Here is a 26,646-nt window from a genome sequence, read left to right as displayed (position 1 = left end):
GGCAGTATTTAGGACTCTTCTCCTCACACGATCCAACTTCTCCACATCCACAGCTTAACTGACCTCCAGCCTGCCAACAAGTCCTATTTTTATCTCCAGCGCTCTACGTGCCTCATGACTGAATAACTCAATCTTCATACTCCTCTGCCCCTAATTGCTTCTCTTCCAATTTCTTTAATTACCTGGTAGTGAAAATCATCATCCATCCCAAACCAGAAAATAAATATCATGCCTATCATTTACCAATCCCTTAATCCTAAATCCAACCCATCACCAGATCCTGGTAATTTTAATACCTAAATTTGTTTCTCACCAAGTCTACTACTGCAGTCCAAGCTACGCTCATCTCAATAATGTCTTGCCCAGCCAGCCACTCCTCATCCATCCATTCCGATGCCTCCATTCCTTCTCCACATTGCAGCCATGATAGTCTTTCTGACATGAACTATGATGCTGTCACTTCTTGCTTAAACATCTTCCAGTGACTTCTAAGCCTCTTGAGGCATCTTTATGTGTCCTACACCTTCTTCATCTTGACTCCTCAGCCTCTCTGCCTCTCTCACCACACCCCTCATCCCTGCCTGCATTTGCTTGAACATTCCATGTTTCTTCTCATCTTTTCAAGGACATTAACACATGCTGCTCTTTTAGTCCTCCCTGCTGGCACCTTACCTATCCTCTGGGGCATGAGCTCATGACCTTCTCCAGGAAAACCTTTGGCAAGCAACCCTCTCAGGCCACAACAGCTCCCTCATTAGATGATGTCATAGTGAAGTACACTTTTCACTGTTATACTTTCCATAATTGTGCTTTTACATGCATTTGGATTAAGCATTAGATTGTTATCTGTCTCCTTCACTGAGTGGTATGTTTTTAGGGATAAGGGTGGAAGATGAAGAGAGCCCATATCTGTTTTAGCTTATGGCTGTCTTTTTAATTCATTTTGTATTATTTTTCATTGTACAAAGGAGTTGCTACTCAACAAAGCAGTTTATAAATTCAATGCAGCTTGGTCAATGTCATCCCTTCAAACGCTCTCAACCATCCCTCCCAACCTACACCTTCCCTCACGTTCCTTCATTTTGTAGGATATGCATTGAATTTTTGATGCATTCTCCCCCTCCCTATTCTCCTTATGGCGTCTTCTGAGAGTTTATCCCATAGCCTTGAGTCACACTCTTCAAAGATGTTTCATGAAGTGCATTTGCCATGATTTGTAAGCCATACAAGTGTATCCCCAGATTTTCCGTCAAGACCTTCCAATCACCACAATGCATGCTGCTGAAAAAAACTGTGAGCACTTTTGGCCATGGTACCATCTTGCAAAAGAAGACTGGGTGTGGTTGGAAGCTATGAAAACTTTGTATGCTGGAGCAATTGCTTCTTCAGGCAGCAATCCAGAGTCAACACCTCTTTGGTGTCTCTGTAACAGCAATGGTTGTCGCCTAGGAATCTTGCAGAATGCTTGGGAAGATCTTTTTCTTTTCTTCAGAGACAATCTCACATTTGAAATGTGAATTTGTAATCTTTTTCTTGCTGACACAGACAGATAACACCAGTGATGCACAGCTTGCCAAAGTTACTGACAAAGGAAATGATGCAATGTGCTTTCTACCCAAAGAGTCTTAATAAATTCTGACTCAGACCTAGCCTGGCTGGACAGCATTAATTGCAGCAACTTAGGGTTCCTCTGATATGTTGATAAAATTTTAATGCATTCACTTTCTATGATAAATAAAATCAATTAGGTATCATGGGTATAAATGTGTTACCACAACAAAAAATTTCTTGCAGTCCTGATCATTGTAGTACGTGAGTACAATAAATGTAGCATGTTTGGGTTTAATTTTCTTTTTTGGGGGGGGGGGGCTGGTCCAGTTGTGGGGCCTGAACTCTGAGCCTGGGCGCTGTCCCTCAGCTCTTCAGCTCAAGGCTAGTGCTCTACCACTTGAGCCACTGTGCCACTTCCGGCTTTTTTCTTTTTGCTTATGTGGTGCTGAACCCAGGGCCTCATGCATGCAAGGCAAGCACTCTACCACTGAGCCACCTTCCCAGCCCTGGGTTTAATTTTCTTGAAATGAGATCTGTATTGTTTTGAGATGCTGGGTATAAAACTCAGGGTTTCACAGATGTTAAGCGAGCTCTCTACCACTGAGACTAGTTTTGGTCAGTTCCCTAACGAAGCTCTTAATTCAAGAGTGTTAGGACCAGAAGTACAAACATTAAGGTGTCTTCCAGAGCTAAGATTACATAAATCTCAAAGTCCAATGCCAAATGAATGATCTTATTGAGAAATGTATTGACTACAACAGATTGTTTTTATTTGCAGTGCCAACAATTCCAGGTTTTTTTAAAATCCAGCTTTTATCTAAATGTTTGATAATCATGTATATAAAAGCAATGGCTGAGCATTAATCTTAACTCACACCCTTATGGGATAGATGCTGGACTTCTGATTTGCACTACAGCGGGGTGTATGCATCTAAGGTCAGCCTGCCACACTGGCTTCAATAACCCACTATGGAAGAAAGAAGAAGTTGTATATGATCTAGAGGTTTTGACCAATCATCAATATGTCTTTCACTTACCCAAATGAAATCACATTGATTGTAACAGCTAAAGCCATGTAGGAGTTGAATTAAGTGCCTATTGAGTTGTCAATTTCCCTTCCAACTCAACTTCAAAAAGGGCGAGGGTAAAGACCAATGACATACATATTTCTCTGCATAGGCAATATTAGTGTTGTTCCAAAACCTGCATGGGATGGAAAGAGGTAGAAGAAGCTCCAACTCATGGCCAATACCATCCCAGAAGCTGATGAATGGTCACAGCCAAGTTTACATGACCACTTGATGTCAGGAGTAATACAGCAATATATAGGATAGCTGTAAAATTGGAATACCAGAGTCTTAACCACAGAGTTTTTAAGAAGTGACTACATTTTTATCAATATTTTGGTATTCATATTGGAATTAATATTTGATATTTTGTGAGAGCTGCCAGAATGAACTTAAAAACTACTGCCACCATCTAAGGTAGCACTGATCGTGTGAGGAGTGCAAACTCTTTCCATTCATCATCTTAGCATCCTCCCAAGACCAGGTCCCTGGCTCCTCAGCCCTCAAGATATCCTTTACTGCTGAGTTGCTCTTTAATATGAAGTGGATACTGGAATCATTTCATTTTATCTGCAAAGAAAATTTCTTTGACATCTCGCTGAAGGAATGGGATAGAGGAATAAAGTTTGCAAACATCACATACTTCACTTTGTGTGTGTGTGTGTGTGTGTGTGTGTGTGTGTGTGTGTGTGTGTGTGTGTGTGTTTTCTCCTAGCCCTGGGGCTTGTGAACTCAAGGCCTGGGGGCTGTCCCTGAAGCTCTTTGTTCTCAAGGCTAGCACCCTATCACTTGAGCCACAGCACCATTTCCAGATTTTTCTGTGATCAAATGGAGTGACTTTCCTGCCCAGGCTGGCTTTGAACCACAATCCTCAGATCTGTTTCCTGAATAGCTGAGTAGGATTATAGGCATGAACCACCAATATACGGACATCCTTAGCTTTAATCCTTTGTAGAACACTACTAGGCACCAATTCCTGACTGATTTACAGTCTGCAATCATTTGCTGAAGCACCTATTTTTCCTTTCGCAATTTGATAGTACCATTGGACAGGACATTAAATGTCTCAAGATCTGAGGTGGGGCAGGTTGAACTCTTTACCATTGCTCAATTTGTCAGTCTGTTGCTTTAGCCCTGACAGGAAGACTTGAACTACTGCCATTTCTAAATTGCACTTCTAAATATTGACTTAATGGTGAGACTTGGAGTGTCATAACACAGCTCACTGGAGAAATGAACCTTTCCAGGCCTCATCAAGGAGTCTGCACAGTGTCCCATGAGGAATGAAGAATGAAGAGGAGGATTGAAGAAGAAAAATAAAATGAAGTCATGTTAAGCAGCAATGCCATTACATTTCACTTACTCATGTAGACAAATGAGCACATACTGGGCTATTGGCTGAGGCTAGAGGGGACCAAAGTCAAGAGAGAAAGGACAGCAATGACCATTAATCCCAGCAGGAGAAATAGAGGCTACCAGGGCACAGCTGGGCAGCTGAGAGAGCCAACTCTCAGAGGAGCTTTGTCTGAGAAACCCAGTCTAGAAGGACTAGGCATAGTCTAAGAAACAAGAGACTTGTCATCCAGTTTCTACCAGAACGTCAGCACATCCAGACCTTGATCTAATCTTCATTTAGGTCACTGAGGAAATTGGAGGAGGCTATCATTTTAGCTCCTTTCCTCCTAATTGTTAGTAAGAGAACTGATAACTGATTTCAGGACAGTTTTATCACATCATATTAGCTGCTGAACTGTGAATCAAAGGAAGTGAATGGCTTTTCTTGCCCTTAGGAGCTGTTTTGGAAGAGCAATGAGATCTTTTACATGTGAAATAGCTTTGAGATCTATTAGATACTTGGTGATATATAGAGGTTTGTGATAAATAAAATAGAACGAATCAGATACAGTGGAAGGTGGCCCCTATTGCATTATGATAATAGTCTCCATGGTATTTAAATTTGTTTTAAGGTTGATCTCTAAGGCCATGTACCCCATCTAGTCCTTTCCTGTTCTGATACACATATGCTCCTCGTGCTTCTGAGAATAACCACAAAGCACAGCTAAGCTTTTTAGCCTTAGTCAATGAGTTCCCCAATAGGATTCATCCCTCTGTATAAGTCATTAGATTTGCATCTTTCATCTAACATCCAACTCCATAAAAGACAGCCTCCTTTGAGATAAGGAAGCCCCTGAATGATTCCCTTAGTCAAAACCTTCTCATGTCAGCCTAGGTGACCACTGTGGACACAATCCCAAATGTCCCCTGAATGTATCTCTGCTGGTAGAACAAGCCTGTGTCTGTTCTTACCCATTTCTGACTTAACACAGCCTACGCTTACCTTCCTGAGCTCACCTTCAGATGCCCATAGCGGCGCTGAGGCAGATTTCATACCCTTGCCACAGCCAGGCCGCAGGACTGCTTACTGTGGTTTCCATCTGTCTATGTTCTGGGCTGGCACACCCTGGCATGCCCTAAGCAACTCTCCAGGTAGCTATCTCCAGACAGCATCCTCCAAACTCCTGCTGAAGGCTCACACCGTCCATGTGGACCATCTGTGACTCAGCCTTGGCTTATTCATTCTCTTCACTCTCCCCCATCCCTGCCAGCTACCTTATCCCATAACCCACCATGCCCTCAAGATTTTCTCAGCTGTTGCTGCCCTTTCAGCCAAGCCAGTGAGATCCCATCAGCCGCTCCTTCCTATCTCCTATCAGGCTGCTGTTCGGTTTTCCTTTCATTTCTTCTAGCCCCTCCCCCCCTCTCCTGACAGCTTTGTCCACAATGATGATCATTAGTATTAGAGCCTTAATAATTAGGGGGGAAGTGCTTGTAGCTATGCACATGGAAAGTCAAATTGCTTACATCTATCAAATGAGTGAATCCCAGAAATAGGGAGAGAATGGTAAATTGATTATCCTGTTAGCACTGAGTCCTTCTGATTGAAGGAATTCAATCAGGATGAGAGTATCCCATGGACTTCTCAAAGGAGCCAATACAGTTGCATAGGGTAAGTTTACTACTTACCTCATTACAGTAAGAAAAAGAATTCTACTTCTTAATGACCTCGTGTATACAGGATTTGTAGAAGGGACTTCATTAAACGAATTTCCATGACGTGAGTAGTTTGAATTCTCTTTTCCATATTATCTCTCACATATCCAAAATTTTGCCCACGAACAACAGAAGAAAACCATGATATATTGCAACAGTATTTTTGAACCAGGGGAATCAGGAAATGGTATTATTTCTGATCTGATGTTAGAGATTTCAAAACAAAGATCATTAAAAATGGGCCCATAAGATGTAGTTGTTACATAAAGATCGCATTTCTGGGATCTTTGGTCTTTCAGCAGGACTATCCCACTGCTTTTCCTCACATACTCCATAGTGTTTGGAGATCTGGATGAGTGGAGAAGCTCAGAGGCCAACAAACTCACCTGGCCAGTAGTACATGTAGACCTTCCTTCTGGCCTTGGTCAAAGTGATCCACAGAGGTTCTGAGCCATTCCACCAGAGAGGCATCAGACTGTCTCTATTGACACCAATATCAAACGACTTGTTGGTGCTGGGATCCCACATGTAATTCCCGATCATCTGATGAACTTCACAATGGCGGCCTAGATCAGTGAGAGGGGAAAGCTGTCAGTTCATGGTTGGGTTCCTTTTACTTATTTTCAGATTATAAAAGATATTCTTAGAACAACATGAAATCCACCATTAATTCTTTTTTTTTTTGTATTGGATACTTCTTCCTTAGATTAAATCGTAAAAGCCAACAATCCAATCAACCCTCACAGTGCCATTTGGTATGAAGCTAACCTGCCCAGTCTGGACTGTGCTAAACATGGAGGACAGCTTGTACAGTTTAGCCTTCTGTTCCTAGCTTTAGGTCTAAATACAAGTCAGCAAGGAAATTACAGATTCTCACCCCAGACCTCCTTCTCTAAACACTTTCTCCCACGAGCTCAGAAATCCAGCTGTTCTGAAGTTCATTCTCCCTCTTCTTGGATAAGTGCAGTTATTGCTTCAGTACTGAATAATGATAGAACCTATGACATTTGGAACAGGATGGTTTAAAATAAAAAGATTTGATTTTGCAGAAAAACAATCACCCAAATGGACTTGCATTGAAACAAGGAGTGGATCTGCTGGACACAGCTTAGTCCCAGAAGAGATGGTAGAAGTAAAACACCCAAACCCTTGGACCCTTTTGAAACATTAGGCTTCAATTATTTATTATGGAGCAATCTGTTACATCTTTAAAGTAAAAATAACACCAACTTTGGCAAGTACATCAAAAATTGCTGCAATTTTAGTGAGTGTCATTTGGCACCAGAATGAAACCACTTTGCTGGGCTCCCTAACCAGGCTTAATCAAAGGGGCTTTGTTGTTTTGGTTGTTGTTTGTTTACTGCTGTTTCTTCTTGTCTCCACACCTTCCAAAACTTCATTTTAAACAACAACAAAAGAAAAACTATGAAATACAATTTGGAAGATTTGGGCACCAAACATAACATAAGGAAAAAAAAAATACTATATTTCAGAAAGCCAGGCATTCCATGAACCATGGTTTAAGTTTAAAGCCCAAAGAGGTAAACAAAATAGTTCTTACTCAAAGCTGTCAAGACTAGTGTTTTGTTTTTATCTTGATTGAAGCTTTTCCATGAGTACTACTTAGATTTAACAAATGAAATTAAAATATCTAACAGTTTCTCTAGTGGTAAAGGAAATTGAATTCACTTTTACTAAACACACACACACACACACACACACACACACACACATCCCTATCCACTTTGTTCTGTGATTAACACAGAGGTTCAAATCTGAATAAATGATCCCATTCCTCAAGTAGCTTGTGATTTAATACTCACCTGGGCAATTTTCTGCCCCAACGATATAGGCCACCTATGGCTAAGGTTAGGAAGGGAATCTGGTTGCAGCTGTAATTTGAGAATCTCACCTACTATGTTGCTGAGTGGTTGATCATGTCATTCATGCCCATCTCCACCACCATGTTGCTGAACATAGAATGTTCTAGCTGATGATTTAGTTAGAACATCCTTAGGGCTACACTTTTTTTGGTCTAACTCCATTACTTTATTTTGCCTATGAAAATTTGATCACGTAACACTAAGGGAGCCACTCTTATAAGTAAAAGTCTTTATCTCTTTCCTTTATTCAAAGTCCTTTATTCAAAGTCTTAGGAAAAGAAAAAAAAAAAAAAACGTTTATCATCCTGATAATGCTGCCTTCCTGACCCTTTCACTCAGCAAGGTAATGCACTGGATACAGTCTCCTGGACAGGCTGCCCTGAAGATGCTCTCTACTGCCCTCCCAAGGGCAAGAAATGCATTTCACATGGACCTGGTGTGCACAGAGACTCAGGGAGAGTACAAAAACTGGAAAGAGGTGACTACAGAGGTCAATGACCAAAGAGCCTCTAAATGAATCACCAGGTAAGGACCAGAAGGCCTAGGGATGACAAGTATGACCGTGACAAGGAGAAATACTCAATCCCATCATCATTGTCATACTCTTGCTGTTCTTGCAGTTGAGCCCAGTTTCTCTCCCCAGTGCAAGTTCCCACTGTGAAGACCCCCATCACCTTCAGGGTGACTCCCCCTTGAATAAAACACTCCTGACCAGCTTCACCAAGGGCCTTGAATAAAACACTCCTGACCAGCTTCCCCAAGGGCAGGCATGATTTTTCTTTCTCTGTCCATCGGATCTATAAGGTTACGGTGACTCTTCTTTTTGTTCATTCTTTTTGAACATTTTCCATGGTCACTCCTTCTGTCGTTTCTTCCTTTGTTTAGTCTTTGGTTTTCAGTTACAGGGAATTTGAACTGCTTGGACCATTTTTAGACAAAATAGACAAAGAATCCCCATGTAGTGTTGTTTTCACAAGATACCCCATCCAAAGAAGTACAAAGCCACCAAAAATAATGGCCAAAAATATACATATCGGTTGCGTGCTGGTGGCTCACACCTGTAACCTTAGCTACTTAGGAGATTGATGTCTAAGAACTGCAGTTCAAAGCTAGCCTGGGGAAGAAAAGCTTGTGAGACTGATCTCCCATGAAACACCAAAAAGCCAGAAATGGCGTTACGAAACTCTCTTCTGCTCCTCTGTTGTTTCCTAGGTTTTAAGGACAGTACCCAAGTCCTGAGTTCAAGCCCCATGACCCCCCGCAAAAAAATGATAAGGATCCTTCTGTAAATTGTAGAACTGTAGATGACTAGTTTGTGTGTGTATTTGTGTGTATGAGTATGTATATGATGAGAGAGAGAGGAAGAGAAAATATTCTGAATTTATAGAGTGGAGCTCTTTCAATAAGAAAGTCACTCAGACTCCTATTTAGAAAGTTAACCTTCAGTTGAAATTATGATGATGTCTTCTTCAAAGGCTAAATAGTAGATACTGCGCCAATCTTCAGAGACACTGTTTGTTCTGGGAAGAGCTTCCTTTCTTTTCTGGAAGTCAGCAAGAAGACACATACTTCTCATCCTGTCTGTCCAGGATCTTCTCTCTTAGCTGAGCTGGGCTTCTTTCCATTAATATAGTTAGACTGGAAGTCTGTGAGTGTTCTTTAACTCAAGTTACTTTCCTTGTCTATCTTCTCTTTCTCTGCTCACACTCATTTCCTCTCTCTCTCTCTCTCTCTCTCTCTCTCTCTCTCTCTCTCTCCCTCTGCCCCCTCTCTCACTCTCTTTCTCTCTTGCTCTCATTCTTTATATCTTGGGTAAAAGTGGTGGCTAAAAAAATAAACAGAACAAAACAATGTACTCACTTCTACAGCCCACCGGCGTTCATTTTCATATTCCTGCCTGGCCCATATCTATTTTTATATGTCTGTAACTCCTCTTAGTCTTTCTCTAGTTTGTGCTTTCTAAACAGAGCTCTGCTGTGGTTTGGTGATTTGGGACATTTGCTCAAGATGGTAGGAGCAATGTTCCTGACTTCCTCACAGCACAGATCTGAACTGGTTTTCAGATCTGCTGTAAACAATGTCCACTTCCGTTCTTCCCCTTCAAAGGATGACTTTGTGGGGCTTTCACATCCACATCCACGCTTGTCTTTCTTAGAGAGAGCTCATGAACAGTTCCCACACCTACACCTGCTGTACAAAAGGAATGGGATGTGACATTTCCATGTCATATTCCATAAGGTCTTATTCGAGTGTATTCTCTCAGCACAGCCGCATAAACTGTGCGGTATTATGTGTTTCCACTGCCTCCAAAATGGCTACCTTCATAACACAGAAGTAAATAGAGCACATTTCCATTGTGACTGTAATTGAAAAGGCCTTCTCCTGCATCTCATTTAATGAGAGTTTTTTCTTAAGTCTAATCAGACTCATTGGAGTCTGGACAACGGGACTTGACCTGGAGTTTCTCTCTGTGGCCAGCAGAGACCAGTCTGAGCCAGAATTCTATTAAGTTGGTTCAGGGACACTCTCCAACCATTGGTATCTAACCTCCTTTATATCTTGTCAGTCCTGCCTGCCTTCAGCCACAGTTCCGGTAAGTTGGCCTAGTTACAATTCCCTTTAGCCCTGGTCTTTATTCTTAGTAATTTTTCATCTACTGACCCCCAACCTGCTCTCTGGCTAAGAATCCCCACTCATTCTTGCTGTTCTTACAGTTGAGTCCAGTTTCTCTCCCCCACGCAAGATACCACTGTGGGGGTCCCCATCGCCTTCAGAGAGACTCCCCCTTGAATAAAACACTCCTTACCAGCTCCACCAAGTACCAGGCACAGTTTGTCTTTCTTTATCCATCAGATCTGTAAGGTTATGGTGACTAACTCTTCTTTTTCTCATTCTTTTTGAATATTCAATGTTCATTCCTTCTGTTGTTTCTTTCTTTGTTTAGTCTTTGGTTTTCAGTTCACTCAACATGCATGCTCTGTCTTCAGAGTAGCAGTGTTGGGGGTGGGGATGGGGAGTGTAACCTTTAAAATGTTGGTCCCAGTGGGAGGCAATACAGCCCTTGGAAGGGAGTCATTTAGTTCCCCTCAGATAGTGTAGTTATAAGACGTCAGCCCACCTGCTTGGCCCCTTTTGTGACAAGACTTCTCCCTTTCTGCCTCTCTTACAAGCCAAGACACTAGAGTCCTATCATTTAGAATTCCCAGACTCCAGAATTATGAGTTAGAGAAAGCTTTCTAGAAGTGATCTAGCCCTTAGAGGACCATAAAAATAGCCACACAAACTGAAACCACGGAGAGCTATCTTTATCATCAGTAATATTTTTAAGAAAAGGTTATTGTTCTAGGACCATTTGAATTTGGTCAAGATATTAAAGATTCTTTTCTATCCAGTTAAAACTATATAGGAAAATGAAGAACATTGTAAAGGGACCATGTGTGAGCATATTTTAAGTTAAAACATGAGAAGCATTGAGAATGAAGAGGCATTCTTTCCTAGGAAAGGACTTAGCAAGGAATAGCTTAAACACTGTTTGCTTTCCTCTTCAGGAGCTTCAATAGGTGAACACCACACTGAGATGTAGTGACCATGTCTCTGATCAATGAGACACTACAAGTGACTAGCAAGCACATAGCATATACAGCACTGAGCCAATGGACAAAGGGATGATTTGTGTCTCGGGTGGGATGGCAGATGGTGGGAGTTTCATCAGATGACTCAAAACAACTTCCTAAGGATCTATGAAGATGGTGTACAGTTACCCTCCTTATACATCACCATGCTGTACCCTTCACTTCACTCCAAACATCACCTAGGCATTACACATCCTACATCCTCACAAGAAGAGGGCTGAGCACTAGAGAGAGAGAGAGAGAGAGAGAGAGAGAGAGCACCAAAGGCCACATTGGCATTGTAAAATTGACTCGTAAAATCACGTTGTTCTATTTTATTACTTATTGTTGTTGATCTTTCACTATGCCTAGTTTATAAACTAAAGTATCTCATCAGTATGTATATAGGAAAGTAACATAGTACACTAGGATTTAATTGTGTCTGTAATGACAGACATCACCGGGAGGGGCCACGGCTAGTGAGGGGGCGGAGCCTCTGGGCAAAGCCAGTGTCTGACTCACCCAGCAAAACTTGCTAGCTCCTCCCACCTGCTCCAGGCCTGCTAAGCCTTGGATCAGCAATTACCTCAGAGGTCAGCAAAGTAACCCCATGGAAGTGGTTCTGGATCTCCAGAATGCCAAACTTATTCTTATCTCTTGCAATTCACTAGCGCTCCGAAGCATTGCCATAAATACCTCCAAAGGAGGAGATGCTGTCAGAAGAGGAGACGGTAATCTTAGGTTTCCCTTTCCTCTGAAAAGAGTCCAAGTGTTGGAGAAAGAGGCTCCAAAAGTTTGAATTCTGGGATTGTAGATTAATGCATGCGATTTAGAGACTGAGTGTATATACATCACCTCAAATTGTCAGGACTCCAAGAAGTCTATATATCCAACCTACAATCAGGCATCCTGAGGATGTTAAGTAAGTCTAACATTCATGCAATTAGTCTCCTCTTACTACATTTTTTGTGAGTGTTTAGAGAGCCTAAGGATTAGGTTAGATTCTGTTTATATTAGGGAACTTTCCAATCGCTACTTTTCATCCAAGAAATGTGGAAGAATTAACAGTGCATGGCTCAAAAGATCTAACTTAATAAATCAAAAGTTTGTAGGTCATCTTTGTTGAGAAATAGATTTTATTTTCTTCACTTGTTCACTGACAGATCTTGATATGTTAAAGAAGGGGTTTCAAATGAAACTGGCAAAATCACATAGAAAGAAAAGTTTCACAATTTACACATCTTTAAAAGCAACTACTAATATACGCGGCACACACAGTCGTGATTAGTGTCTGAGTCACAAATATTGCAAGGCTGAGGTAACAAGCTTTGATTATACTGTGAAGTGTAAGGATTGAAGCAACAATAATCCTAAAATGATTTTCTTTAAAAAAAAAAAAAAAGATAAAGATGTGTATGTGTCTGTGTATCTGTGTGTGTGTGTGCATGTGCACCAGTACTAGAACTTGAACTCAGGGCCTGGGCACTGCCCCTTACCTTTTTCTGCTCAAGGCTGGCACTCTACCACTTTAGCCACACCTCTGCTCCTAACTTTTTGCTGTTTAATTGAAGATGAAAAACTCAGGCTTTTCTTCCCTGGGCTGGCTTTGAACTTTGATCCTCAGATCTTAGCCACTTAAGTAGCTAAGATTCTAGATGAGCCAACAGTGCCTAGCTAAGGGAGTGGGGGTGGGGGGTGGGAGATTTTTGATTGCAGACATTCTTGCTCCTAGTTTTGAAGTCACTTGACTAAAGAAAATGTACTGTTTACTTTTTCTGCTGTTCCTACTAGCTTGGTATAATTCCTTAATAATTAGAACACAGTAAAAGAACTAAAAACAAAAGTTTTGGGGCTTTGATTGAAACACTCAAAGAACTGAGTGTGACTTAGTAACAGAGCACTTGCCTAATATGCGTGAGGACCTAGGTATCATCTCTAACACTGAAAGAAAGGAAAAGGAAAAGCTCAAAGAAGTTTCCAGACAATTTGACCTATCTTCACCTCTGTGCAGAGAGCTGGGAAAATAGCTGCATTAATTACTAAATATTTTTTAATAGTGTTTCTTTAGAGTCATGCTCTGATTTTTACTGAGTTCTTTTCAAGATGTCTCCAAACACAATGGATGTTTGGAGGAAGAAGTTTCTTATTTGGAGAATGTCTATCTCAGAATATGAAATTCAGCCCACATCTCTCCTGCAGCGCCTCCTCCTGGGCCCCTTCCTTGATAAGTATCCATCTCTAAGTTGGCCCAACCTCCTCTCACCCAAGAGCATCAGGCTGACCAAATTCTTCAGAGGATCAGAGGTAGCAATGGGCAGAAAATAAGTCCCAACCATTCCCATTCCACAATGAATTCTTCCAGGATGGGAGTCCTCACAGCAAGACAGAACTTCAAGTGTTCCTCAAGTGCTGGACAGGAGCAAGAAGGAATGGCGGCATTTAATTCAATGAAACGAGGCAGAGTTAGGGTTTCAACTCAAGCCACTTTTCCCCATCAAGCTTTTCAATTATTAAAAATCCTGGAAGTGAAATGAACACCAAGACAGGGACACTACTGGTTTTTTATTGCTCCCTATTGTTTTTAACATATTTAAAATGTACTATGTGATTTTTTTTTGTTTCTTTTGTATGTTCTTCCCCACAGTGTAAAACGCTTGTTTTCACTGTATTTTATCTTGGTGCCCTGCATCTTGGGTATATATTTTTTCTAATTTGGGGAGGGGAAGGGAAATAACAAAATACTGAAATAAGGATACAGGTTGACCCATTGTAACCATGAGATGTACAAGACACTATGTTGAAAACAAACTTTACAACTTTGGGATGGGAGGGAGGAGCTGGGGAGGCTGGGAGGGAAGGGATGGTAGGGAGAAAACAAAGGAGGAGGTAACAATGCTCGATAGGAAATGTACTCATTACCTTGTTCATGTAACAGTAACCCCTCTGTACAGTATTTCTACAATAAAAAAAATTAAAAAACTTGAAATGGATAATAGGGTGGTCTCTAAAAAATGGAGGCCAGATACCACACTATTACTGGACCACTCATTCATGCTAGGAATTGATAAGAATTCTCAATACCAGTTATTTAGGAATGAACTTACAGTAAGTTCAATTGCTTGATCTGGTGTGAACAGGCAAAGAATCAAAACTTCCTTTTGGTTGGGGGGGGGGGTGTTGAAGTAAGAAACAAGTGGAAGAAAAACACCTTATAAACACATAATCTGGAAGATCATTTAGAACTCCAGTTACTGCTGCATCATACATATTTTTAAGAAAATTCATTTGTCCATGTGATTGGTTTTGTTTATGGCCACTAGACTGTGTAGGGTAGATAGGATGCTAGCCTGTCTGAGTTCATGGGAGATGTGTACAAAAAGAAGTAAACCCAGACTCTCATGATAGGGGAGTTAACCCTATCCCTGTAGCTGACATCATCATGGCAGCCACCAATCAACAATCACCAGCTGCCACCAGGTAGAGAAATGAACTTGAGTAGAAATGTGCTTTGCTTAATGGTTTGTGTTTATCACTCTTCTTGGGTGTTCTTTGTATATAATAAAAGTTGTTAAGAGACAATTTGCCTGAGGGAGAAAAGAGTAACCCAAATGAGCAACTCATCAATTGGTTAGGTGTGAGAAATATCTTCTTGATGTATTGATAGTTTTCCAGTACAAGCAGTAGACACCATCAGGCAAGAGAAGCTTTTTGAGTTCAAATTAGAAGCATCAGGCAGGCTGAGAGTTGACAAGAATTCAAGCCTACTGGAAAGAAACGGCCTTACTAGCAATCCACTAAGTTTTATTGACCCTTCATTTCCTTATTTGAGAAGTTCTCTTTTTCCTTTTTCTTTTATTTGCAGTGTTGGGGATGGAATCCAGGGCTCTGCGCCTGCTAGGCATGTGAGCTGCCACTGAGCAACACCTCCAGCTCTGGCTCCTCATTTGAAAAACGAATACCACTATATGTTCCGGGAAGAATAAATGATTTGAGGTAGCTAATACTTTAACACAGCATCTGGGTCATGGTAGATTGGTGCTAAATACACACAAGCACCTAGATTCTCCTCAAAGGACAATCTTATCAAATACATCCTTTTTGATGGCTCCTGGGGAGGGATATGGCTAGCCCCGAGTATTTCTTACATGGTATTTACACACCATCTTCTAATGCAAACCTTCACATCCCTAGAAAGAAGGGCAAAGCAGCAATAGAATAATAATACTAATAGAATCTGCTTCTTTCTTTCCAGGACCAAGTAAACTAGAAAGATTAAAGAGCTTGTAGGCTGGACTGGGAAATTGACCAAGGCATTCACAGAGGGGCTAACAAAGAAGTTGCCTAGAGTCTGGGGAATACTTGGCCCATCACTGCCCTCTACTGGTAGTTAAAATAATCTCCACCACTAGCAGCCTTTCCCAAGAGTTCTGACCAGGAGCCCAGCTAGCTGTGTCAGCCCTCATTCCTCCCAACTCTGGTTTCAAGGGCTCCAAAGTATCCACAGGAACCTCTGAGCTAACCATGCCATGACACCAGGAGAAGAAGGACCAAGCTCATCCCACTTAGTTACTACAGCAAATGAAGTTTCTCTTGAGAAATAAGGACCTATGGCCCTGTCCAGACTTAACTCCGGATTCTCATGTCCTACTTCCACATCCACATTCTTCCACTTCAATAACCCATGCCAAACTGAGCCAAGAATGGGGTCTTACCACACTAGCACAGTGAAAATTATGCCAGGGTCTTGGCTGGGTGGGTCAGAACTCTGCATTTGTATTCCTCAGGCCTGGGGAAAACATCCCCAGTATAGACACTGGCCTTGGAAAGAAACTCTGGCTATTGGGGAGGCAGAGGAAGGCAACAGGAAGGAGAGAAGGATCCCGTGGGTGAAAGCCACGGGTGCCTTCTCTCCTCCCAAAGTCATTGGCTTTCTGTCACCTGCATCCTTTCTCATTTCCTGGGCTCATCTGCCTGTAGCCATCACAAAAAGATGTTAGCCTGCTCTTCCCTCTTCCTTCTGAGTTCATAGTGCCTGGGCTGGACCCTGCGATTGAGGGGCCAATTAGAATCATTGGAAACCATGGCCCTGCCCCTCAGCTGTGCATGGCTTCTGAAGACCAGGTCTAACCAGCCTAGTTTGGGTCTGTCTCCAAAGCCCACTTTCCCAAGGAAAATCTCACACATTCATCTATATCAGATGTGCCAGCAGCCTAACTTCAATCTCCTGAAGCTTTGACACAGCTTACAAATTCTTTATTTTATAGATATTTTCAAGTGTACAAAACCACGATGAATACGATCAACAACACCCTACTCTGGTATCATATGTCTTTCTCCCCACACTGGCCTGTTGTTGTTTTTTTTTAAAGTAAATCCTAGATACATCTTTTTTCTACTCAATGTTCTAAAAAGTTATATTTTTGCTGGGAAGGTGGCTCAGTGGTAGAGTGCTTGCCTCACAGGTGTGAGGCCCTGGGTTCGATCCCTCAGCACCACATAAACAGAAAAGTCTGGAAGTGGCGCTGTGGCTCAAGTGGTAGAGCGTTAGCCTTGAGCTGAAGAGCTGAGGGACAATGCCCAGGCCTAGAGGTCAAGCTCCATGCCTGACAAAAACGAAGTTACATTTTTATTGTCTCAATTCACTGGACAAAGGGTTCCAATTCAACAAGGCAGTTTATGAGATAATGCATCTCGATCTATATCACCCTCCTCAGATCTCTCCCCATCCCTCCCTCCCAACTCATTCCTTCAACTTTTCTACTTTCAGAGGATATGCCCTGAATATTAGGGCTTCATTCTCTCCCTCCCCTTTCTTTCTCTATTGCCCCCCCGACTTTTCTTGGTATCCCACACACCTCAAGCGTCCATTCCACCTGGTATTCATTTTGTTAGACTGTGAGTTAGTTGTTCAAAGAAGCTAGACCATTTGAATTCTCCTCTGCATATTTATCCATATACAGATATATAATAGCTCAGTTAATATGTTTCCAGCCATGTGCATATGACCCTGTAATCACAGATACATCTGTGTGCCTACTTCCAACACTGAAGGACTTTGCCATGAAACAAAAACAAGAACAACGAAAAACAAGAGCACGCGTTTGCTATCGACTGTCCGCAGCATGAATTCCTTAATGTCATCCCAGAACATTCTGTGCTCACTTTTCGCAGACCCTCAGAGACAGCGCCTCTACGCACTTGTGCTCCTTGGATCAGCTTTCAAATAAAACCCACATGTTGTATTTTGTCATGGCCCTCAGTCTCCTATCACCTATAGTGGCTCTCCTCTGTTTTGGAGGATGGAAGGCTGGGATGGAAAGGAATGTTATTCCCAGGCCAGCCCATGCAAAAGGCAGTTAATGAGACCCCATCTTAACCGAAAAAGCTGGACCTAGGAGTATACATCTGCCATTCCAGCTATGATAGGAAGCATAAATAGGATGATTGCAGTCCCTGCTGACCCTAATTTAAATGCAAACCCCATTCAATAAAGAAATTAAAACTCAAAAAGGAAGCTGGGTGCTGGTGGCTCACACCTGTAATCCAAGTCTCAGGAGGCTGAGATCTGAGGATCACAATTTGAAGCCAGCCCAGGCAGAAAAGTCTGTGAGACTCTTATCTCCACTAAAAACTACCACTACCACCACCACCCCTCCCCCCAAAAAAACAATAAGCAGCTGAAGTAGGAGAGTGCTAGGCTTGAGCAAAAGAAACTCAGGAACAGTAGCCAGGCCCAGAGTTCAAGCCCCAGGATCTACACCAAAAAAATATAATATAATATAATAAAGTAACACCTCTAAAAGGGCTGAGAGTGTGGCTCAAATGGTAGAATATCTGTCTAGCAAGCACAGGGCCCCCAGTATTGTCAAATTTTCTTTTGGTTTAAAAATTCAAAAGTGGTTTTATGAATACCAACATTAAATGCAATGTTAGAGATATAGTATGAACACAGAACAGAGAAGTAACTCTCTGTTAACAATTGTGCCCCAGTTCTGTGAGCTAATCCCAACACTTTGGAGACAGAGGTAGGAGGACGGCAAGTGCAAAGCCAGCCATAGCAACACCTTGTCTTAAACCAAAACAAAAAACAAAAACACACTTGTCTCCTGTTGTATAGCCAATGAAATACTTTCCACCAATGACAGACACAATTAACAACACTACTGTAGAACCTGGCAGACTACATATTCATGAGGAGATTTCATAGCAAAGCTCCATCCTGGATAAATGCACATACATGAGATTTTAAAAGATTGCCAGTTGTAATCCTTAGTAGTATTCCTTCTTTCTTGGAGAAAGTAAATGAATATTCCCTCAAGAAATGTTCTCAGATTTCCTACAGACTAAGCTCAACCAAGTATAAGATATAAAAGAATTACCGGATACTCAGAGACATGTCATGAGATACATATGCCTAGTTCTCAGTTAGTGTCTCTTGTTCCCTTCTATGAGGTGCAATTCTCTTCTGTAGTGAAGCAACTGCTCAGTTGGTCATCACATCTCCCAACCACCTTTCTGTGAAGGTGGAACCTTGAGCTGAATCTGGCCAATGGAAAAAAGGCAAAGTGTATATCATATGCATTTCTTGGCCCAATCCTCCCCTAAGGCCCACAGGCATCTTCTGTCCCTTGTCTACTAGCAGGATGTTGATGCTCAGAGCGAACTTAGAGCCACATGTTTTATATGACTCTGTATTCATCAGCCAAGATCCCTGAAGGACCACATGTATCAAGCACACCTCAGTCCACCAACTTGACATTATAAAAGTGAGAAAATGTTCAGTGTTTAGCCATTGAGTTTTGAGAGTTGTGTAAAGCCGTACATGTCACCTTTAACGAATCCTATCATTGCGAGTGTCAGCAGACACAATAAAACCACATATGCAACACCAAGGGCTTTACAGTTTGAAATGATGATACCAAGAATGTATAATAGGTCTGGGAAGGTGGCTCAGTAGTAGAGTGCTTGCCTTGCATGCGTAAGGCCCTGGGTTCGATTCCTCAGCACCACATAAGCAGAAAAAGCTGGAAGTGGAGCTATGGCTTAAGTGGTAGAGCGCTAGCCTTGAGCTGAAGAGCTGAAGGACAGCGCCCAGGCCCAGAGCTCAGGCCCCACGACTGACAAAAAAAAATGTATAAGAAATTTTATGATATGTTAAAAAATAAAAGAATCAAGATTAATGTAGATTGGGAGAGTATCAAAAATAATCAGAAAGGATTTGGAAAGAAACAGAATTTGAGATATTAAAAATCAGACCTTCATTGAAGTTAAAATATTGTAATGAACTAAAAAAAAAAAGTGCAGAAAAAGAAAACACAACTTGGAGAACGCAAATGAAGATTTCACTCAAGGAAAATTCACAATTAATATCCCCAGATTTCCCACAGACTAAGTTAAGCTAACAAATTACTAAACACACAGAGAATTCTGTTCTAAGGCACCGATGGCTAGTTGTCAACCAATGTATTTTCTCCTACTTCTATTGGGAAGCAATATCAGAGAGGGGGTGGAGTAGGGTGTAGTTCAAGTGGTAGAGTGGTTACCTAACCTGGTGAAACCTTTGCTTGGGTCTTTAGTGCTGAAAAATAAATGCATGCGTGTATGTACATATGTATGAAAATCTGCAGCATAGCTTACAAGGAAGACAAGGGAGGACAAGATCAAGTCTTTTGAGCAACATGCACCAAGACAAGATGAGACCCATAATACATGTATTACACTTGCTATAGATAAAGGGGAGGAATCAAGAGTAGGCAGCAAAAGCCTGCATTTGAGAAGATATACATTTGTTAAGGAGGTGGGAAGGGAAAGGCATGGGGGAAAAGGACCTCTATAATTCTAAGGACATTTCAACCAGATGGATGGAGTCCTCCAGCCAAAGTGACTCCTCTGTGCTAGACCCTCTATGGACTTCTTGCCTATGCTCAGTCAGGTTCAGCAAGTCAAGCCATCTTTGTGACAGCCTCCGGCGCGTAGTAATTAACAGTGCTCCCCTAACATATGATCACCCTAAGACCTCAGACCTCCAAGCCCTCCTCTCTGCCGTAGCCATGCTGGCTCCTGGCTGTTTTGTCAATATTCTGGAAGCCTCTGCACTGTCATGCACTCTGTGAGACACACTGGCCTTAGCCACCCACGTGCCAGCACCTCAGTTTCATCCGGCTCTATGCAAAGCTCATCTTATGAGGAAGGCATTTTCAGACGCCCTCTAAAACATGGCACTGTCCTATCATTGTTCATGAGTTTCATCTTTCCCAACTCAATGCATCATAAAATGCATTGCCCCGGCCTTGGATTTTTATTCAGTTATTTGTCTATTGCATTGCACAACAGTATCAGAACAAACAACTACTTTCGGAAGTGTAGAAACTTGGCTCTTCTTGGCTCTCTTCAAGTCCTACAGAAGGCAAATATTTTAGTTATTTATTCATGCATTTATGGCCAGCCTTAGGTTGTGAACCCGAGGCTTCAGTCTTTCACATAGCTTTTTTCACTCAAGGCTGGAGCTCTACCACTTGAGTCACACTTTCATTTCTGGCTTTTTGCTAGTTCATTGGAGATAAGGTTCTCACAGGCTTTTCTGCCCAGGCTGGCTTTGAACCTTGATCCTCAAATCTCAGCATCCCGAGGAGCTTGGATTACAAGAGTGAGCCACCAGTGCCCAAGGGCAATAGATCATTTTAAAAAGCATGAATGATGACTAGTCATTATGTCTGCAGCAAGCACTCTGAGATGATTGTCTAACAAATGAATGAAGGAGTCACAATTCATTTAGGAGCTGGGGTCCAGCACTGAACAAAACATGGTCCCTGCTCTCATGGAACATTAAACACTTTTCTGAAAGTAAGATTATTGGATACTAGAGTCATAGAAGGTCATTTATGGTACAGTCCAGCTAAGTGTAAAGGAGCAGGTCTGACAGAGCACCATCCCAGAAAAGACTGTAACATGACCATGGCCAGAGAAACCCAAGGGTGCTTTGTTTTTATTCTTGTGTTTATGTTTCAATTCTAGAAGTCAAATCTCAGTTTACATTGTGTCTTAAGTCTTTCCTAGTGGTGTTTCCTCAAGAAAATATTATCAAAGGCTGCCTTCGTTGTGTTAAATTCCAAGACTTGGGAGAGCAAACATTTTCCTTAAAATCTCAACCCAATAAGTATTGTCCTGGGTGTATGTTTCAAGCTATAGAACCTGAAGTTCTGTGTGCCACTTGTGTCATAGGTCAGCACAGACTAGAAGCTTCCAGAAAGGAATGCCACTGTCTAGCCACTTTGTGTTTGTTAGTGGTTACTCAACATCACCTCCGTGTCTGTGCAAATAGCATCGCATGGAAGAGGTAGAGCAGGTCAGAGTAAACACTGGTGCCAAATCACCCCGGAGGTCTGAAAAAGTTAGGGAGAGTTTAGCTTGAAAAGACTGGGGAAAATGCCTTGCCCATGGCACAAGGCAAGATCTTTCACAATAAAGGCTTCATACATCCATACACGTGGGATTGTCAATCGCCTGGTCCCATGGATACAGCTAGAGTTGCATTTTACTTGTGTCTTTTTTGCAATAGAAGCGGTTCAGATTCCCATGGCGCAGTCAGTCTGGCCTTGAGGACACTAGGGGAAGCAGACAGATTGAGGAAGATTGCTAAAGGAGCAAAATGAGGGAGGAGGTGGCTGAGTACCTGCCATTGTCCCCTGGTTCCCCGCCGGAGTGGCCACTTGGTCTGAGGCTGCTGGGCTGCTGTGGGGCTGAGCAGCTTCCCATGCTGAGTGAGCAGGGCTGAGCTGGGAGGTGGCTTGGCGTTGATGTAATAAACAGTTCCTCATGTTTACACAGGGGATGCCCTCACTTCAATGCCACAGCTCTAAGTGAGCGGTACTCTATTGCACACAGAGGGGGATGGAACCCATTAGATAGCCCTCCACCCTCCAAATTCAACTTTGCTTCTCAGGGAAATTGGGAGTGAAAGATGTGATTTTAAACAGAAATATCTGGCCTAGGTTTCTAGCCAGCTCCCTTCAAATCCCACTTCAAGCCAGGCCACTAGAAGAAGGGGGTGCATGAAAACTGAATTGAGGCACAAACATGGGCCTGCGTGTGCTATCCTAAACCAAGTTCCCAGTTCAGTTCCGTGGCAATAGCAGTGGACAGGGCCATGGTATCAGATAGAAACCTTGCCTTTCTGTGCCCATGAGAAAAGGTCAGAAGATTTTCCGTGGAAACAGATGACAAGAAAGCAAAAGAACAGAAACTAAAGAAGACCTTGCAGAAGCATCTGAACTTATTCCATAAAGTCTTTAATCCCTTGGATATTTTAGAAGAGAAATTGAAGGGCCGGGTATGGTGTGGAAAGCCAGTAATCCTAGCTATTCAAGAGGTGAAAGTACAAGCATCACAGTTTAAGGCTGGCCCCTGGAAAAACTTACAACTTTATCTGAAAAATAATTGAAGTAAAAAGGGCTTGAGGCATGGCTCAGTGGTAGATTGCCTTCTTAGCAAAAAAATGAGGCTTGGAGTACAAACCCCAATATTGATAGGAAGAGGGAAGAGAAGGAAGAGGAGGAGGAGGAGGAAGAGGAGGAGGACAGAAGAGAGGAAGGAAGGTAGGGAAAAAGAAAGGAAAGGAGGAAGGACAGAAGGAAGGAAGAACGGAAGAAAGGAAGGACAGAAGGAAGGAAGGAAGGAAGGAAGGAAGGAAGGAAGGAAGGAAGGAAGGAAGGAAGGAAGGAGGGAGGGAGGGAGGGAGGGAGGGAGGGAGGGAGGGAGGGAAGGGAAAACTGAATCAAGATAGGTTCATCCCAGGAAACCAAGTCTGAGTTATCTTCATAACCCAGACCAGACCCATGTTTCTAGCAAGACTCTCCTCTCATGAATATCAAGAGACAGAGAAGAGCCAGGCCAAAGCTTATGATCCACATGTGAATGTTAAGAAGGGGATGTATAAGAAGGATGAGGATTTGGCAATGAGCTGAGAGAATATAAACTATGGCTACATAAAATACAAGGCAATCTTATTCTGGCAGATGCATTGACTTTTTATTTCATGTTATTAAAGGTTCGTATTCTCCTGATGACCACGAAGCCACCTGGAAGCAAGAGCAGCGTTAAATCAGGAGCCCTTCTACCTCACACCGAGACACCTCAGGGAGCCGACATTTCTGAGGACTTTTCCAGACTCTTGGTGATGAATGGCTTAAACTCCAAAACCTAAAATCTCTTGAGTGAAAGGCAAGAAGTGGTTTTAAGACACCAGAATACTGATACCAGTCACCGGTCTTTGCTGCCTATTTGCCTCTTATCATACCTGCATTTATGAAATACATAATTAGACCGATTTCTGCTTTGTGATCCCAGAACATATCCTGGGTTGAGTATAGACTGGCCATGGGGAAAAGAGGACAAAGAAAATGACAAAGCTGTATCGTAAACCAGGATATTCCAAGGACGCTTGCGCACCCGTGTTCACTGCCGCACTATTCGCAATAGCCAAAATATGGAGACAACCCAGATGCTCCACAATAGATGAATGGATCCAAAAACTGTGGTACCTATATACAATGGAATTTTACCCAGCTATTAGAAAGGATAAAAATGATGTCATTTGCAGGGAAACAAATATAACTAGAACAAATCATATTGAGAGAGGTAAGCCAAGATCAGAGAGACAAATGGCACATGTTCTCCCTGATATGTAGAAGTTAGATTTAAAACACAACAAGATATGACAAATTTTACAGGATTCTGAACACTCACATGCAGGGAGACCAAAAGAAGATAGTCTTAGGAGAAAATCATCAAGTGGTAATACCCAAATACCTCTTCATATGTATATGGAATAAGATACATACTGAAACAAACTTGGAAACAAAGGACTTTTTCTTAATTTGTCTTTTCATTTTCAGATGACTCTATTCTTTACCTCATGTATGGTGAATACACATGTGCATCTGAGAGAAAGGGGGTGGCGCAGAATCAATGGAAAATAGGTGAAAAAGTACAGCAGCAGAGCCCACTGGCTGCACTGGACACTGATGAAAGTGAACCATGCAACTCGTGGGCAGAGATGGGAGGGAGGAATGGGAGAAAATGAGGGAACAGATGATACTATGGAAAAGGAAGGAAATGTGCTTATTACCTGAAGTATGTAAAGGTGTGTGTGTGTGTGTGTGTGTGTGTGTGTGTGTGTCACCTCTAAAAAATGATAGAGCTGTATCTGTGGTGAGCTTTGTCATCTTATTAGAGTTTTCATGTGCTGTCACACTAAAGAGATCATCATCCATTTGACAGGAAGCTGGCAAGGAGCTTTCTGCTAAGGGGCACGGGGGGGGGGGGGGGGGGGGGGGAAGGGGAGCATCAGGCAGGTTGGGGGGGGGAGTGGGCGGAGTCAATCCTCCTCTCATTGGGTGCTGTCCTAGATCCATTCAGACTCCCTGCGCTCCACATGCCTGCTCCATAACCAAGTGTGATTAGAAGCAGCTAGCTCAGAGTTGCATCTTGGTGGTCTAGGGCAGGATCCCAGATGTGACTTATCAAAAAACCACTTGTGTGAACCACTCCTCACAACTGTGCAACCTCCACCATTTGAAATAAGAGGCTGAGTGTCTAAGGTTGAATTCTCTCCTTTGTCCTCAACTCCAGAGGCACTTATTGTTCACATTGTCCATTGAGGCACACAAAGGAGGGTTTAAAAAATAGTTATCCATGAGGCTTCTTAGTCGGGAGGAAGCCTGGAAAGGCAGGGACTCATGCACGCTGGGGATCTGTATGCAGGCGTGTGCTCTGTGCGTCATACAGCTGCAAGATCACTGTCTGTGGGATAAATGCTGAGTTGAATGCACAGGACTGTGCTGCCCCGAGAATCACTTTCCTGGAATCAGGAAAAGGTAGCATGATGACTTAGAAGAAGCACAGGATTTCATACTTGCCACAGTTCTTTCACTGATTGAATATCTTTCAGCCTTGTTTCCCTCATTGGTGACTTGACTATTGTGACTGCCGTACAGGCCTTTGGGAAGGTTACGTGTGAATGTGCCTCACACTGAGCATGGAACAAAGTGTGGTAGACATTTGGGAAGTGAACTTTCTGCTCCCTGCTTGACTGAAGCTGGCTTCATGTAACAAAGGAAGACAGTAGGAATGTTGCAGAAATATAGACCATCCATTGTCTTTTCATTCTGTCAGCCAGCCAGAGGTGGTGTGGTAAAACAGGGACACAGTGACAGAGTTCTCTGTTCTGAACCCAGTTCACTCACCTCCTGGCAAATGATCTCAAAAGGTACTTAACCTCTCGAGAGTTAAATTCGCCCACCAGTAAAATATCTTCACACAGCTCCTAGGAAGATCTGCCATAGCTGCTAAGAAGATTATATAGATCAACTGAAGGCATCAAGATTAGAAAGGAAGAAGTTGTTACTTGGAGGAAATAGGTTTGTGTATATTCTTGTATGTAGGCAATCCTAAGAAATCCATTAAAATATTGGAGTTAATTAAAAATTAAGGTAACAAAACACAAGATAATCAGTTGTGTTTTACATACTGTAAAAATGACATTAGAAAACTTGTTCCATTCATAACTCTAAGAAGAAAATATTTGGAATTATTTAATAAAATGCAAGAATTATGCATGGAAATTAAAACTGAGATGAATAGAATGACATTCCATATTCAAGGATCGGAAGAGTTAATATCATTAAGATAGTAATGTTTCTCCAACTAAACTACAGAGTCTACACAATCCCTACCAAAATTTCAGCTCTTGTGCATAAATCAAAGAGCTTATGCTAAATTTCCTCTGAAGATATCATCAACTCAGCATAGCCAAAGCAATCTCACAGAAAAATAAGTTGGGGAACTCATATGTCCTAATTTCAATACTCACTACAGAACTGTAGTATTCATGACAATACAATCCTTGCACAAGAAAAGGAAAAATATATACATGGATACATTATCTATATCTATATGAGAACATAAAGCAGTGGAATAAAATTGAGAACCCAAGAAGAAACTAACATTTATATATGCAGTTGAAATAGATAAGTATGTATTTTTTCATCCATGGAAATAGAATAGTATTTTGAACAAATGGTGCTGTGATACTACATCACACTATACACGAACACACACACACACACACACACACACACACACACACACACACATACACACACGCCTCCTAAAAGTCTGAAACTTTTAGAAGAAAACTATGGATAATTCTTTAGGATGATGAGTTAAGCAATTATTTCTCAGATATGACAGACATAGTGCAAGTGCTAATAGAACAAAAAGATAAATAGACTCCAGTAACATTAAGTGCTTTGGTATTTCCAGATCCTCCATCAAGAAAGTCAAAAGACTAACCACAGCCCGGATTCCAAAATCATATATCGCATTAAGAATTTAAACTTAGAATATCTAAAGAACTCCTACAAGGGGCTGGGAATGGCTTAGTGATAGAGTGCTTGCCTAGCACACATGAAACCTGGGTTCCAT

At 42.0% G+C, this 26,646-nt stretch overlaps 1 protein-coding gene across 1 annotated transcript in view; it reads right to left on the bottom strand.

The window, feature by feature from the left end:
• Positions 1-26,646, bottom strand: part of Enpp6 (ectonucleotide pyrophosphatase/phosphodiesterase 6) — an 85,619-nt gene that overhangs the window by 45,940 nt on the left and 13,033 nt on the right. Inside the window, exon 2 of the mRNA XM_042702044.1 lies at positions 6,056-6,235. Within this exon, the coding sequence (XP_042557978.1) occupies positions 6,056-6,235 (180 nt within the window). The remainder of the gene's footprint in view (positions 1-6,055; positions 6,236-26,646) is intronic.

Source organism: Dipodomys spectabilis, unplaced genomic scaffold (assembly GCF_019054845.1).
Source record: "Dipodomys spectabilis isolate Male_0828 unplaced genomic scaffold, ASM1905484v1 ptg000009l, whole genome shotgun sequence".
Classification (NCBI taxonomy): Eukaryota; Metazoa; Chordata; class Mammalia; order Rodentia; family Heteromyidae; genus Dipodomys; species Dipodomys spectabilis.
This window is presented reverse-complemented; position numbering and strand designations above follow the sequence as displayed.